At 35.4% G+C, this 15,152-nt stretch overlaps 3 protein-coding genes across 3 annotated transcripts; all 3 read right to left on the reverse strand.

The window, feature by feature from the left end:
• Window positions 1–415: 415 nt before the first annotated feature.
• On the reverse strand, window positions 416–3,612 carry LOC122314471 (lysM domain-containing GPI-anchored protein 1-like). Its single transcript, XM_043130092.1, has 5 exons — window positions 2,506–3,612; window positions 1,556–1,673; window positions 1,280–1,441; window positions 1,145–1,176; window positions 416–885 (listed from the first exon to the last, which is right to left on the reverse strand). The coding sequence occupies exons 1-5, from the start codon at window positions 3,176–3,178 to the stop codon at window positions 608–610; spliced, it is 1,263 nt and encodes a 420-aa protein (XP_042986026.1). The 5' UTR covers window positions 3,179–3,612; the 3' UTR covers window positions 416–607.
• A 3,003-nt stretch (window positions 3,613–6,615) lies between these two features.
• On the reverse strand, window positions 6,616–9,827 carry LOC122313955 (lysM domain-containing GPI-anchored protein 1-like). The gene is made up of 5 exons (XM_043129299.1): window positions 8,757–9,827; window positions 7,963–8,080; window positions 7,687–7,848; window positions 7,528–7,559; window positions 6,616–7,057 (listed from the first exon to the last, which is right to left on the reverse strand). The coding sequence occupies exons 1-5, from the start codon at window positions 9,427–9,429 to the stop codon at window positions 6,771–6,773; spliced, it is 1,272 nt and encodes a 423-aa protein (XP_042985233.1). The 5' UTR covers window positions 9,430–9,827; the 3' UTR covers window positions 6,616–6,770.
• A 1,353-nt stretch (window positions 9,828–11,180) lies between these two features.
• LOC122313907 (caffeic acid 3-O-methyltransferase-like) lies at window positions 11,181–13,266 on the reverse strand. Its single transcript, XM_043129209.1, has 4 exons — window positions 12,749–13,266; window positions 12,302–12,612; window positions 11,948–12,012; window positions 11,181–11,855 (listed from the first exon to the last, which is right to left on the reverse strand). Exons 1-4 carry the CDS (start codon window positions 13,186–13,188, stop codon window positions 11,559–11,561), a joined length of 1,113 nt encoding a protein of 370 aa, XP_042985143.1. The 5' UTR covers window positions 13,189–13,266; the 3' UTR covers window positions 11,181–11,558.
• Window positions 13,267–15,152: the final 1,886 nt, after the last annotated feature.

The following is a 15,152-nucleotide window of genomic DNA, read 5'->3' on the forward strand; positions in this document are numbered from 1 at the left end:
ATTCAAATCATACAACAGCAATCCTTTTTTTTAATAAGTAGATCATATAGCACCAATCCTTATCTGCATAATAGATACCAAAAGAAGTGTTTCCTGGTGCATATAATGCTTATAGATAAAAGTTAAAACAAATGAAGTTTAATAACATCCTGCAGAAACCTCCATTAAGTCACGCCTCAGAACATTTCATGCTTCAGGAACTCAAGTATTTGAGATTCCAACCAACAAAGGAACCATTAAAAAGTAATTTTTTTTTTACCAAAGATAAAAGCATGGAAGTTGGTACGGTGATAAAAAGTGCAGCGTCTGGGATCATAGAAGTCTCCCAAGACAAGGCACCCAGACAACTTCTTAAAGCTCTGATAATGATAACTAGAATATATTACACAAAGGCAAGAGATAATAACTCAGCAAATTGTAACGCAGTTACGTAAAACAGTACACTAGGTGCATCCAGAAAACAGAATCCACCGCATCCACAAATCAGTTTAATAATACCAACACATAAATAAGAGTTGCATATGGAAGACAACAGGGACCAGTCAAAAAAATAACCAGGCAGAACACTCACCGTGCCACTATGAAGGCATACAGTATATCAGCAAAATCACAATGACATGGACATTAAGAACTTGACAAACAAAAGCATGACAAGTGCACATGGACAAGTGGCTAATGACTTCCGCAAGGAGCAAGCATGAGAAGTACTCCCAATAGGACTGTTGGCAGGGGGAAGTCCTGGAAGTGCACCAGCTGTAGTGGGAACCACTGAAGACTTGGGTGGTGTTCCAGTACTATCAGACTGAGGTGAAGGCGAAGGTGCAAACACTGAATCCCGTACCACTGAAGTAGGTGGGTCTATAAGTGCAGGAAATTGCTGGCCCCCTGAATTATTCAAGAAAGTAATGAAAACAAAAGTTAAGAGATACAACAATCACACGGATGCTTTCCTACACTAATAGATGCTTTAATCAGAATGCCTCAACCTGACGCCTTACATGGATGCATTAATCAGATTTTAACATAGACACATTCATTTCTTTTTATAGGTAAAAGAAATTTTACAAGTAGACACATTCATATTTCATGGAAGTTCATAAAAAGAAAGTGACCCGTAAGTAAACAGCAGATAACAAGCATTTACCTGGGCATCGAGGTTGAAGAGATTTAGACAAACTGCAGAATGAAAAAAGGATTGAATCAGCTGAACTTTCAGACAGAGATTCTTTATGAGTTTACATTACAAAATGAATCATACATTTATACAGGATGGGCATACCTAGTTATAATGGACCCATTGACATAACCACCATAACTACAAGAAGTAACATTGCACCCACCACCAGTCTGCTGCACCGTGGTGTTTCCAAGCATGAGGTTACTGTTTCGACATTGCATGCTTGAACAAGAAACAGCTAACGAAGCAGGCATGCAGTACAATCTGTGTAAACACACAAGAAAGCCAATTAACACTAGAATCCAAGAACCTTAGATTGTTAAGAAGATCAAAGTTAACAACCAATTAATAAAAATGCAATCAAGGTTGCTAAATTACTTGAGGTTCCCAGGCCCACAACTGCATTGCACACAATGACTTGCTGTAATGGCATAGCTTCCATTTGGTACAATCAAGCCATAATCCGAGGAATATCTTGGAAAATTAGATGCGCAGGCTGAAACACAAGAACCGAGCAGAAAACCTTACTACCATGGCCATTTCTTTTGTAACCACCACATGAGAAAGCACAAATTTTGTACAAAGCAAAAGCTCCAACGTGTTTAAGACGAAGCAAAAGTTAAGCTATCTTATTCTTTGCTACCAAACCAGGCAAATTTATTACATCGAAACTAATTTTTGAAGACATAGAAGCTACCACCAGTGAAAGCACAAGCTTTGTACCAAACAAAAGCTCTAACGTGTTTAAGACCAATTTGAGCACACGTTAAGTAATCACTTATTCTTTGCTACCAAAACACGCCAATTCATTGTATCCAAACTAATTTGAAAAGACATAGAAGGCACAATAATACCGAGCGCTTAACACAAATTCCGCACAATAGTGCATCAACATTAAAGTCCCGTTTGCTTACACAGATGAGATGAAATGTTTTAAATAGTAATGAATAAAATATTATTATAATATAATTTTTGAATATTAATTTTGTATTAGGATTTGAAAAAGTTAGATTGTTTATTATATTTTGTATAGAGATTTGAAAAAGGTGTAATGATGAGTTGAGATGAGATGAGATTTTTGATTTTAGTTAACCAAACAAGGCCTAAATGAAACTATCTGAGATAGGCAACACTATCACCTTACTTTTAAAGCTGAAAATCTGAGATATAAGAGCAAATGTTGGCATTGAAACTAAAACCCCTGAGCCCCATACAAAAACTCACATCAAATTCCGTTAACACAAATGTAGAAAGTTATAAAAATGCTAAGTACCAAAAACAAACACTTGCCACCAAAAAAAAAAAAAAATGTAAAATGACAACTATACCTGGCAACGGAACAGCAAGTATATCTCCTGCCTTAATAGCTGTACTCCCCATGGCATTCACATTCATCAAATCAGTAAGAGTGGTCGAATACCTCGCCGCAATCCCGGCTAATGTGTCCACCGGCCTCACCACGTACGACAAATAGATTGCGGGCAGGGCATTGTCGGTCCCGTTGAAGCAAGTACACGGGAGCGGCACCACAAGGGTCTGCCCCACGTCGAGAACAGACGGGTCCGTCACTGAGTTGGCCTCCCCAATCTGGTCGGCAGAGACCAATCCCGAATATATGGAATCGGCAATGGACGATAGCGTGTCAGAGGAGCGGGTCTTGTACTTGGTGGAGACCGATTTGCGAATGCCGTCGACGCAGGAACAGGCGATGGGGATTTTGAGGAAGAGTTGGGTGGGGAGAATGTGGTTCTCGACGTCCGGGTAGGAGATATCAATGGCATTGGCAGTGAGGATGGAAATGGGGTCAACTTGGAAAAGGGAAGCCACCTCGGAGACCTTGAGGTCGGTGTAGAGGGTGTAGCCCAGCAGGGCGTTGCACGAGTCGGAGTTGGAGCAGGGCTCAATAGTGGACTTGCAGGTAACAAGACCTACATTGGCCAAGATTGAGAGCAAAAGCAGCAAGCAGAGAGTGTTCTGGAAGACGGGTTTTTTATCTGACATCCTTCCCTCTCACAGAAAATGGGCTCTTTTGGCCACGTTACAAGAACATGTTCATGTGTGAGAGAGAGAGAGAGACAGAGGAGTAGGGGGACAGGGTGTAACGAATGGAACTAAAGATGAGTTCTTTCTTGTGGTTGTGGAGGTTCTTTTCCAACAAAACAACAAGGAATATAGAGAGACGGGTCTGAGATTGGTGAGACTTTGGACAACAACAAAAAATGTGCTTTTTCTAGGTAGTGGGAAGGAAAATTTTGATAAACTTCTGGGTTTCTTTTAGGGTTTGGGTTTTGCTTCTTTCTTCACTTCTTGCAGCGCACAGAGAGAGGGATAGAGTTGGGGGAAGGGAAAGTTCAAAGTTTTGGAAGGAAAGGAGCTCTGGCCTCTGGGAGTGGACGACAGTCGGGTTTTTGCATAGAGGTCAGAATGTCAGATTCCTCGAGCTAGGAACAATATTTTTTCAATTGGACTATTTTGTCCCCTTCATCAACTTTTAAAGCTGGTTTATTTTCACAAAAACATCTCATCGTTCCCATTTAAATTCAACTTCTTATCTTACTTTATCTATAAATACAAATGAAGCGGCCATTTAGAAAGAAAATTATTCCCTTTACTATAGCTTAAAATATTGTCATACAGGTGATATATATATATATATATATATATAAAAGAAGTTCTACGGCAATAAAAGAATTACATTAAAATAATCTTACAAACTGATGTAATTTTATATGATCCGTTAGATTTATTTTATAATAAAAATAACAGTAATCTCATCAAACTATATCAATTTATAAAATTACTTTTGTATATCTTTTTATGATTAAAATATTTCTAAAAAAATATATTGTTATAGCAAGTAAATGTATCAACTCAAAATTTGTTCATTTAAATGTAACGTTTATTTAAATGTAATCAGCTCATATTTTTCATTGAATTAAATTTTTATGTTTTCAAAAAAATTATTTAATATCTAAAGAAGTTCGAGTTTAATCGCGAGTTTCTTCACTTTATATTATATTTTATAAATTTATCTACAAATTCTCGTATATAAGTTTTGACTTTTGGCTAATATTTTATAAAGTCTATATATGCATATATCAATATGTATACTAAGGTTTTAAGTATGATGTTTAATATTATAATTATGATTTTTTCTAATCTCTCTAATAAATATGAAGTTATTTGAGTTTATAAAAGCTGAATTTTTATATAAATTGTGTTAATTAATAATGGACTGTAATTTTGTGTTTATAATGTCGGCTTAGTTTGGATATAGAAACGGTCTCATTTCATCATTACAATTTTTTGAATTTTCACACAAAATATAATAAATAATTTAACATTTTTCAAATCTCAAAAATAATAATAATATTAAAAATAATATTATAATAATATTTTATTCAACTATTAACTTTTATGTAAAATTATTTTATCTCATCTCACTATTTAAACTAAATGAATTATATTAAGCCAAACTTAAGTTTGACATAGTCAACCTAGAGTAGCCTTATTTATACCCTGATGAGAAAATTGATGACGAATAAATTTTTTCTATTTAAAATGCCTCTCTCTCTCTCTCTCTCTCTATCTCTCTCTTTCTATAAATGTTTCTCTCTATTTGGAATGCATTTTTTTTAATATAAGAATTATTATTATTTATTTTCTTTTACCACATTTATACTTTCATATATAAAAACAAAAATATATTATTATTATTAGAATACAAGAACATTATATTCTAATAAATAGAAAAATAGTCATGATAAAAGTTTTGTAAAACATTAAAAGAGGAATAAATTTCACAAAAAAGAAAAGGATAAACGATTCTTTTTTCATTTTTTATTTAATTTTTAATTTGGTTAATTTTTCATTTTGACAATGAAAAAGCGTTGCAATCAAGTTAATGTATGAAAAGATATTGAAAATATTGAAAAAAAAAAATTGAGAATATATTATTAAAAAAGGCTATTAATTTTTTCATATGTATTTTTTTTTTTTTAATTTGTATGGAAAGACATTTTCTACCACCAAGTGGGATTGCCAATTATGATTATGAAAAGAGAAATGGCCTTATTATTTTTTTTAATTCAAATAGTTGTTTCCATTATATATTATATAATAACTTAATTAGGGTAAAGAAAAACAATGTATAGATTCCACAAAAAGACCCCTAAAAACTCAGCAACAAACTACCATATTCCTTACCCATTAACTGGAAGTAGTTTCAAATTTAAGAGCAGAACGATCATTTCATGATATACAACAAAAACACTACATCCTTATTATTTGATAAGCACTATTCTTATTTGAGAAATGCTTTAGCTACAAAAAAGTTACATAAAAATAATCTTAAAAACTGACGTATCTTAATTTGATTTATCATATTGTAACGAGAAAAGTACAAAAAAACAAAATCAACAACAATGGTCCATTCTCCATTCTAACAATTAGATAAAATGTGTATGGAATTTAAATTTGGAGAAATATTTTATATAAATCCCAAACAGACAAATCTCATATAACTTTACAAGTGGACCCTATCTAAAAAAGAGTGTTAAAAAAACTATTCTTTATTAGTGGGCCCCACTTTTTTACAAATGGTTTGTATGGAATTTGCCTATTTGAGATTTGCACCTAAAATCTTTATATAATAAAAAATAGCCTTAAATAAATTTATATCCAGAGTGTGTTTATGTTTTGTTTTTTAATTAATTTAGATAATATATTGTCAATGCAATTGATATTTAAAGATTATCACCTGCACTTCTTTATTTCCTTCCCCTTTCAACACAAGAAGAAGAATCTAATTAACTAACTTTGGTATGTCCCTCTCAAAGATGTACCATTTTACACACATTGATGACCAAAAATAATAATAATAATAATAATAATAATAATAATAAGGTGGACCAATTCAAGAACTTGTAACTAATTTCATGTATATGCAGCCGCTTTTAAACAAGAAGAAAATTTCTATGGTTCATGTATTAAATACATATACTGCCACACAGACCAGACAAATTGAATCCACAAAATCAGTTCCAGCAAACAAAGAGGACGGAGGGGGTTAAAAAAACCATGTATTCAAATCATATAGCAGTAATCCCATCAGCAGAATAGATGCGAAAAGAAGTGTTTCCTGGATCATAAAATGAGCAAACATAAAACAAATGAAGTTTAATAACATCCTGCAGAGACTTCCATTCAGTCACACATTCGAGCATTTCATGCTGCAGGAATTTAGGTATTTGAGATAGGGACCACTAGAAAGTAATTTTTAGCACATCGGCGATCATAGAAGTCTTCCAAGGTAATGCAGTCACCAAGACAACTTCTTAATGCTCTGATAATGATAATTAGAATAGATTACAGAAAGGCAATAGGTCTTAACTCAGAGCAAATTGTAATGCAGTTAAGTAAAAAACACACTAGGCGCATCCAGAAAACAAAATTCACCGCAACCACAAATGGGTTTAATAGTACAAACAAATAAACAAGAGTTGCGTACAACAGACAACTGGGACCAGTCAAAAACATAACCAGGTGGAACACCCGCGGCGGCACCATGAAGGCATACCATATATCAGCAAAATTACAATGACATGGACGGTAAGAACTTGACAAATAAAAGTAAGGCGAGTGCAGATGGAGAAGTGGCAAACGACTTCCTCAAAGAGCAAGCATGAGAAGTACTCCCAATAGGACTGCTGGCAGGGGGAAATCCAGGTAGTGACCCAGTCGTAGTCGGAACCACTGAAGACTTGGGAGACATGGGTGTTGTTCCAGCACCATCAGACTGAGGTGAAGGCGAAGGCGCAAACATTGACTCCCGTGCCACTGAAGTAGGTGGGTCTATAAATGTAGGAAATTGCTGGACCCCTGAATTATTCAAAAAAGTAACGCAAACACAAGTTAAGAGTTACAACAATCACATGGATGCTTTCCTACAGGCTATACTTGTAGATGCTTTAATCAGTCAGATTGCCTCAACCTGACGCTATACATGGATGCTTTAATCAAATTTTCACATAAGAATGAGATTTATCAATTTTAAATCAGTATTTAAACTTGATTTTGTTGATTTTGCAATTTATTGATTTCCTATGACCCTGTTCAGAATAAATAGGTTAATTTTTGCATATATGCTTGGAAACCCAATTGATAGGAATCTCAATTTGAACTGCAAATTTCCACTGTGTAAAAAGCTTTTCCAGAATACCATTCTTGCCAAAACAGTAACCAGAACTTCACCGAAAAGCTTGGCCCGGGAGGGGGACTGTCTAATTAAGGGAAAAAATAAAGGCATTCATATTCCATGGGTAGGTAAACAGCAGGTAACAATCAATTACCCGGGCATCTAGGTTGAAGAGATGTAGACAAACTGCAAAATGAAAAAAGGATTGAATCAGCTAAACTTTCAAACAGAGATTCTTTATGAGTTTACATTACAAAATGAACATACAAAGATAAAATAAAATGAATCATACAATTACACAGGATGGGCATACCTAGTGATAATGGACCCATTGACATAACCACCATAACTACAAGAAGTAACATTGCACCCACCACCAGTCTGCTGCACTGTGGTGTTTCCAACAATGAGGTTACTGTTTCGACATTGCATGCTTGAACAAGAAACAGCTAACGAAGCAGGCATGCAGTACAATCTGTGTAAACACACAAGAAAGCCAATTAACACTAGAATCCAAGAACCTTAGATTGTTAAAAAGATCAAAGTTAACAACAAATTAATCAAAATGCAATCAAGGTTGCTAAATTACTTGAGGTTCCCAGGCCCACAACTGCATTGCACACAATGACTCGCTGTAATGGCATAGCTTCCATTTGGTACAATCAAGCCATAATCCGAGGAATATCTTGGAAAATTAGACGCGCAGGCTGTAGCACAAGAACCGAGCATAACACCTTACTACCACGGCCATTTCTTTCATAACCACCACATGAGAAAGCACACATTTTGTACAAAACCAAAGATCCAACATGTTTAAGGGGAAGCACAAGTGAAGCTATCACTTTCTTTGCTACCAAAACAGAATTCATTAAATCCAAACTAATTTCAGAAGACATAAAAGGTACCACCTGTTAAAGCAAATTGCTACCAAAACAGGCAAATTCATTACATCCAAACTAATTTCAGAAGACATAAAAGATGCCACCTGTGAAATTTTTGACCAACAAAAGCTCCAACTTGTTTAAGACCAATGGAGCCCAAGTTAAGTCGTCACCTATTCTTTGCTACCAAAACCTGCCAACTCATTATATCCAAACTAATAGGGAAAAAAATATGGTACAATAATGCCGAGCGCTTAACACAAGTTCTACACAATAGAGCATCAACATTAAATGAAACTATCTGAGATAGGCAACACTATCACCTTACTTTTAAAGCGAAAAATCTGAAAACTAAGAGCAAATGTTGGCATTGAAACTAAAACCCCTGAGCCCCATACAAAAATTCACATCAAATTCAGTTAGCACAAATATAGAAAGTTATAGCAATGCTAAGTACCAAAAACAAACACTTGCTAAAATAAAAGTAAAATGACAACTATACCTGGCAACGGAACAGCAAGTATATCTCCTGCCTTAATAGCTGTACTCCCCATGGCATTCACATTCATCAAATCAGTAAGAGTGGTTGAATACCTTGCCGCGATCCCGGCTAATGTGTCCACCGGCCTCACCACGTACGACAAATAGATGGCGGGTAGGGCATTGTCGGTCCCGTTGAAGCAAGTACACGGGAGCGGCACCACAAGGGTCTGACCCACGTCGAGAACAGACGGGTCCGTCACCGAGTTGGCCTCCCCAATCTGGTCGGCAGAGACCAATCCCGAATATATGGAATCGGCAATGGACGATAGAGTGTCAGAGGGGCGGGTCTTGTACTTGGTGGAGACCGATTTGCGAATGCCGTCGACGCAGGAACAGGCGATGGGGATTTTGAGGAAGAGCTGGGAGGGGAGAATGTGGTTCTCGACGTCCGGGTAGGAGATGTCAATTGCATTGGCAGTGAGGATGGCAATGGGGTCGACTTGGAAAAGGGAAGCCACCTCGGAGACCTTGAGGTCGGTGTAGAGGGTGTAGCCCAGCAGGGCGTTGCACGAGTCGAAGTTGGAGCAGGGCTCAATGGTGGACTTGGAGCTAACAAGACCTACATTTGCCAAGATTGAGAGCAAAAGCAGCAAGCAGAGAGTGTTATGGGAGATAGGTTTCTGATCTGGCATCCTTCCCTCTAACAGAAAAATGGGTTCTTTTGGCTATGTTACAAGAACAATTGCATTTGAGAGAGAGGAGTGGAACTAAAGATGAGTTCTTTCTTGTAGTTGTGGAGGTTCTTTTTTCCAACAACACAGCAAGGAATATAGAGAGACGGGTCTGAGATTGGTACGACTTTTGGCACCAAAAGAATATGTGCTTGCTCTTGGCTTAGGTACTGGGAAAGAGAATTTTGATGAGGTTTTGGATTTCTTTTAGGGTTTGGGTTTTGCTTCTTCAGTTCTTCCTCCGCACCGAGAGAGGAAGAGAGCTGGGGGAAGGCAGAAGGGAAAGTTTTGGAAGGAAAGGAGTGACTGACCTTTAGGACGACAAACAGTCTTTTGCATTGAGGTCAGATTGTCGGAGCTATGAACTTTAATTTATTTTTTCTTTTTATTTATTATGAGCTAAACATTATTTTTTTCAATGGGACTATGATATCCTCTTCATCAACTTTACAGTTTACTCCTAAAAGCTCCCACATTAAACTATTTTCGAGTTCTATTACATGCTTTTCTTCCTCCATGCCGAAAAAGATGTCTGGTTTTGTAGATGGTTGAAGGATTATATTCTTCCAACTTCATCTCATCTAATTTAACTCTCCAATTTCAAACAAATACCTCCCAATTTTACGACTTGAATAAAATGAAAGGTAGTTATATAAAATTTAAATTAGATAAAATGCGAAAAGATTTTATAATAATAAATTCACAAATCGATATAATTTCATATAATTGATTAGAACATTCATTAAAACTGTTTTATAATATATTTTTTTTTTAAATAAAAAAAGATTTGTTCAAAAGTGATGTTGTAGCTCATCTTCATTTTCTATTTTATTACTGTTCCCTCTACATTTAGAAGAAACTGTTCACCCATATAAAACATTTTTAATTTTTTTCTCTCTCCTCGTCATATGTTTTCAATTTCTTTTATCTTCATTTCGGACCCATCTCTCTCTCTCTCTCTCTCTCTCTCTCACTTTTTCTTTGTTCGGCGCCAAACACTATGGGTTTCTCTCAAATAATGATTTTTAGCTTTTGGGTTCCTTTTCAATAACAATTTCATATCTTCGAGTGAACTGATTTCAAACAAAGACAAAAGATCTTCTTTTTTATTTTTTAATTTAATTTATAAATTTGGATTGATTTAAAATAGTACATATTTATATGATATTTTATATGGGAAGATATTGAAAATATCAAAATTTATGAAAATATCATTAGTAGTTAGTGAAAATATTTAAAATGAATAAAAATTATTAAAAAGTATAATATTTAAATGATATAAAAAAATAAATAAATAAGCTAATATATGAAATATTGTAAAAGTCAGTATATAAAATAGAAAAAGTAGGTTCTGATGATGTATTTCAAAGAATATAATTAAAAAATACATTAAGAGTGCTCTAAATCTATTTTATAATAAAAATACTTTTACAATATAATGTATCACATCAAATCATGTCAATTTATAAATTTATTTCTGTGAGATGTTTTGTGACTAAAACATTTATCTTAAAATTATTTTCAATGAAATGACAATTATATTAATTGATTATAAAAGAGATTATAAAGATTAGGTCAAAGTATATCATTTTTAAGATAACTAAAATTTAGATAAACACTCTACATTAGGTTAGTTATTAATTAGCTTAAATGACTTTGTGCTAATATATTATTTTACTATCCGAAAATCATGGTGTGTAGATAAAATAAAATAAAATAAAAAAGCATACCATTATTTATAACAATTTAAATATTTTCGAGTTTATAATCATAAAGTCTCTATATTGAGATTTTAAAGGTATGACCTGACCTTGAATATCTTTATTTTCCCTTTCAACAAATAACCTCTCCATGTATGCCTTGCATTATTTTCATTTCAGACACACATGTTACACAAGAACACGAATCAAATTAACTAACTATGGCAATTCCCTCTCCAAGATGTACCATTTTAGGCATTGATGACTAAAAACGATAAAACATAAGGTGAACTAACTGAAGTAGCGACAAACAAGGTGGCATAATGCCAAGTCAGTTTGTGGGATCCCTCTGCAAATGTCGGTATATCCAGAGTGGGATTCTTTTTATTATTATTTGTGGAGCTCCATGACCAAATAGGCACAGACACAGCATGCAATTCGGAAGTCTGAAAATCCAGCTGTAGTTGCCAAGGCCCTGAACTCTGGCTCTGTTCTCTCCCTTCCAGCTCCAAGCTTATTGAACACTATATTGTCACTTTGTGTTGCAAACTTGCAGAAGTTGGTTGCCTCTGGGGCTACAGGCAACACTGGATCGATGATAATTACCTTTCCCATTTCCGGCAAGGCTTTGTAGCAATTTTTCAGTATTTTCAAGCATTGTTCATCGTTCCAATTGTGAAGAATAAGCTGTCATCATTAATGCATGTAGACACACATTACAAAATTACGAAAAGTCTCAAGTTCATTCAAAAGTGCATGGTTTAGATTTAAACTCTTACCTTCAACAATATGGCATCTCCCTTTGGTACTTCTTTGAACATATCTCCTCCGACATGTTCTATGCCTGTGTGGAACCGTCACTCAATTTATTAGATTAAATATAAATAAGAGAATTGCTAATTAGATCTGCAAAATGATTTTACTAGATTTATAAATTGATGTAATTTGATATGATGTGTCAATATATGTTATGGTAGAATAATATTTTATAATCTAATGTATAATGTCAAATAATATCAATTTGTGAGTTTATTTTTAAGAGATCGCTTTATTTAAGAACAAAATAGTTTTCTGGATAGACAAAAGTTTATTCATTAGACAAAAGTTTCTGTGTCTTAAAATGTAATACATACCATTAAGAGGTGGGGCATTGTGCAATACTTCAGGCACATCAAAGTTAATGCCTTTAATGGAAGGGTACTTGGAGATGATTAAGTTTAGGGTCCCTCCTATTCCACCACCAACATCTACAAACGTTGACAAGCCCTCAAAACCCGTGTATTTCTTGAGAATTTGTTTGACCACAAGGATGGAGTACTGACTCATGGCGAAATTGAAAGCCTCTCCAAATATAGGATCTTTTTCGTTGTACTTATAGATCGACATTCCATGAGCTCTCTCAAATGGGAACCCACCTTCAAGCACTGCATCCTTCAAGTGAAACCTAATCAAAGTATATTGTATTACTCAGTGTCGATCCAGTTCTCAGTATTTCTTTCTTGCATACTATGAATATCACTAGTGCAGGTAGGTGAATAAAGAATTCAAAAAGAAAGATGATAACTACTGTATGTACGTACCTCATGTCCATAATAGTCTGGTGACGAGTGAGGAGAAAAAAGGGTGCCATGGATCCTCTCTCCTCGCTTCTCACAAAGCACCTCCCAGCAGAAGTGAGACCATACCGTCTTTGAACTCCTCCATCTTCGAGGGATTCCACAGAGCAATTGAGAATATTGTGGCTAGCAAGCAAATACAGCATGCGGTCCAACAAAATATCTGGCGCATGGTCTGGATTATTATTGCGAATTGGAAGCTGAGCAGCGATGGCATGGGGCGAGAGTTGGGCGCCTGGGCCTGCTTTGTTAATGATCTCAAGCACGTCTAGCTCTATGCATGCATTAAACACCATTTGGAATATGTAAGAGCTGGCCAATGCGCCTGCATATTCGACTCCTCCATCTTCTTCGTCAATGGAGGGCTTGTTATCATAGGTAATTTGGTTTGCAGGGGAAGCCATTTTTTTTGTTTTGAGGAAGTTGGTGTGGCACTGAGACTTATTTATAAGGGAAGGGAACGTGCCAGTGATGGTTTGGGGTGGCTCATGCATGGCTGCGTCTCATGGTACCGAAGATGAAAGGTCTAAGATGACGTTGAACTAACCAAAATTTGAAATTGAAAATCAGCCTTGCTCAGTTTCTATCCCGGCGGCTTTGTTAGAAGATTTTACGAAATTTGAACTTCAGATAAAGACTAATAAAATAAATTTTATAAGTACATGCATTACTTTTGTTACATCATTCACATCCGGTTTGAGGTGACTATTTCTTATAATTATTTTATAATTTTATTGAATAATTAATTAATTAGTATAATTTTTTAGATTTTTAATTTATAAAACTACAATCCTTTTATATAAAATTGTAAAAAATTTATAAGTCAGTAGTAATCTTCCATTTAAACTATCGTGGCTATGTGCTTAGGTAATTACATCCCTAAATTTCTATCGTATCTAATTTACAATTAATCAATGCAATTATGAAACTCTAGGATTGGTTTTTTCAACAAAATTTAATTCATAAAATAAATTTAAAATTTATTTTTTAAATTAAATTAAATGAAGACGTATTATAGTAGAATAGCCGTACTATTTTTACCCTGCATACCAGACGTGGAGAACAAAGATGCCGTAATTGTGTCGCTCTTTACTACTTAGCAGCGGCATTCCTGGACTCTCAGGAGGCAGGAGGCTGAATGCTAATTTGTCTGTTGGGAGCGGCTACTTTGCCGCTGCATGGTACCGCTGGACGTACCGTCCAGTTATTTTTTTTAATTATTAAATAAAAAATAAATAAATTTTACCTAAACGATACACTTGGTCGATACGGGTAAGGCGGCACGGTAACATTTCCATTTGTTCTGTATTATTTATCTCTCCCACTTTCTCGCATTTATGGGGCTCCATGCATCGGGGGCCCATTTGTTTGAAATCTAAACCCAAAACTTTTGACGATAATGGATGGAAGAAATAATATTATGTTGTGGGCTTTTATATCTCTCTATCAAGCCATGCGGTTTGAATTTATTAGATGAACAATGCCATGTTGGATCACGATTTTTGGGCCAAACTTCACAACAAAGGACTCAAAAGGTTTCTTTCAAATATCCATGTGTTTTTATCGAGCACATGACAAGTACACCAGACTTACAGTCCATATCTTAATGGGCTCACGAGTGATTTTATTTCAACAAATCCATTGTCGGCCCAAATCATATTTGGACTCAGGATCCACGGGGCTCACAAGTCACATTTAGCCATTGGGCTTAACCCGAATAATTAAACGGGTCAAATACCATAAACCCAACATGGTTAGGGCACTAATAGTGAAACAGCTATAGTTGAATTTTGGCCTAAATTGCATAAATGATATCTACACTAAACTTGACAAATGAACAACATTTTTAACAAACACCAAACTCACTAGTCAAATTTGGCCAGCCCAAATTGCTGCCAAAATCATATTTTGACCATAAAATATTCATTCTTTTGTATTCATCTTGCACCAAAAATTTGTTTGGAGAGCAGACATTTATTTGACCTACCTCGGTGGTGTGGGCTTCAAACTAATTAGCTCTTTCTTCATCTTTTTCTTTTTTAAATACATAAAATGATTATGTATTTTCTCCAACCCTTTTGCACCCTTTTCTCCCATTCCCTCTATTCACAAGTAAAGACTTCTTTCGCGGTGATGGCAGTGTTCTTCTTTGCACTGAAGCTCTTGTGCTTCTATCTTACCCCCTTGGCTTTGGGATCCACACTCAAGTGGTGTTGCATGGTCCCTGGGTTGATTCTTGGCATGTCCTCATGGCTCTAGGCGAAGATGTCTCGGTGTTCCACAAGGTGCTGCTGCATAGTGGTCCTTATCTCGAGGGTCATCCTAGTGCCGATCTTGGTGGTGGCCTCTTGGCGGTTTAAGTTCAGCA

The sequence above is a fragment of the Carya illinoinensis genome, chromosome 6 (assembly GCF_018687715.1).
Source record: "Carya illinoinensis cultivar Pawnee chromosome 6, C.illinoinensisPawnee_v1, whole genome shotgun sequence".
In the NCBI taxonomy this organism is placed as follows: Eukaryota; Viridiplantae; Streptophyta; class Magnoliopsida; order Fagales; family Juglandaceae; genus Carya; species Carya illinoinensis.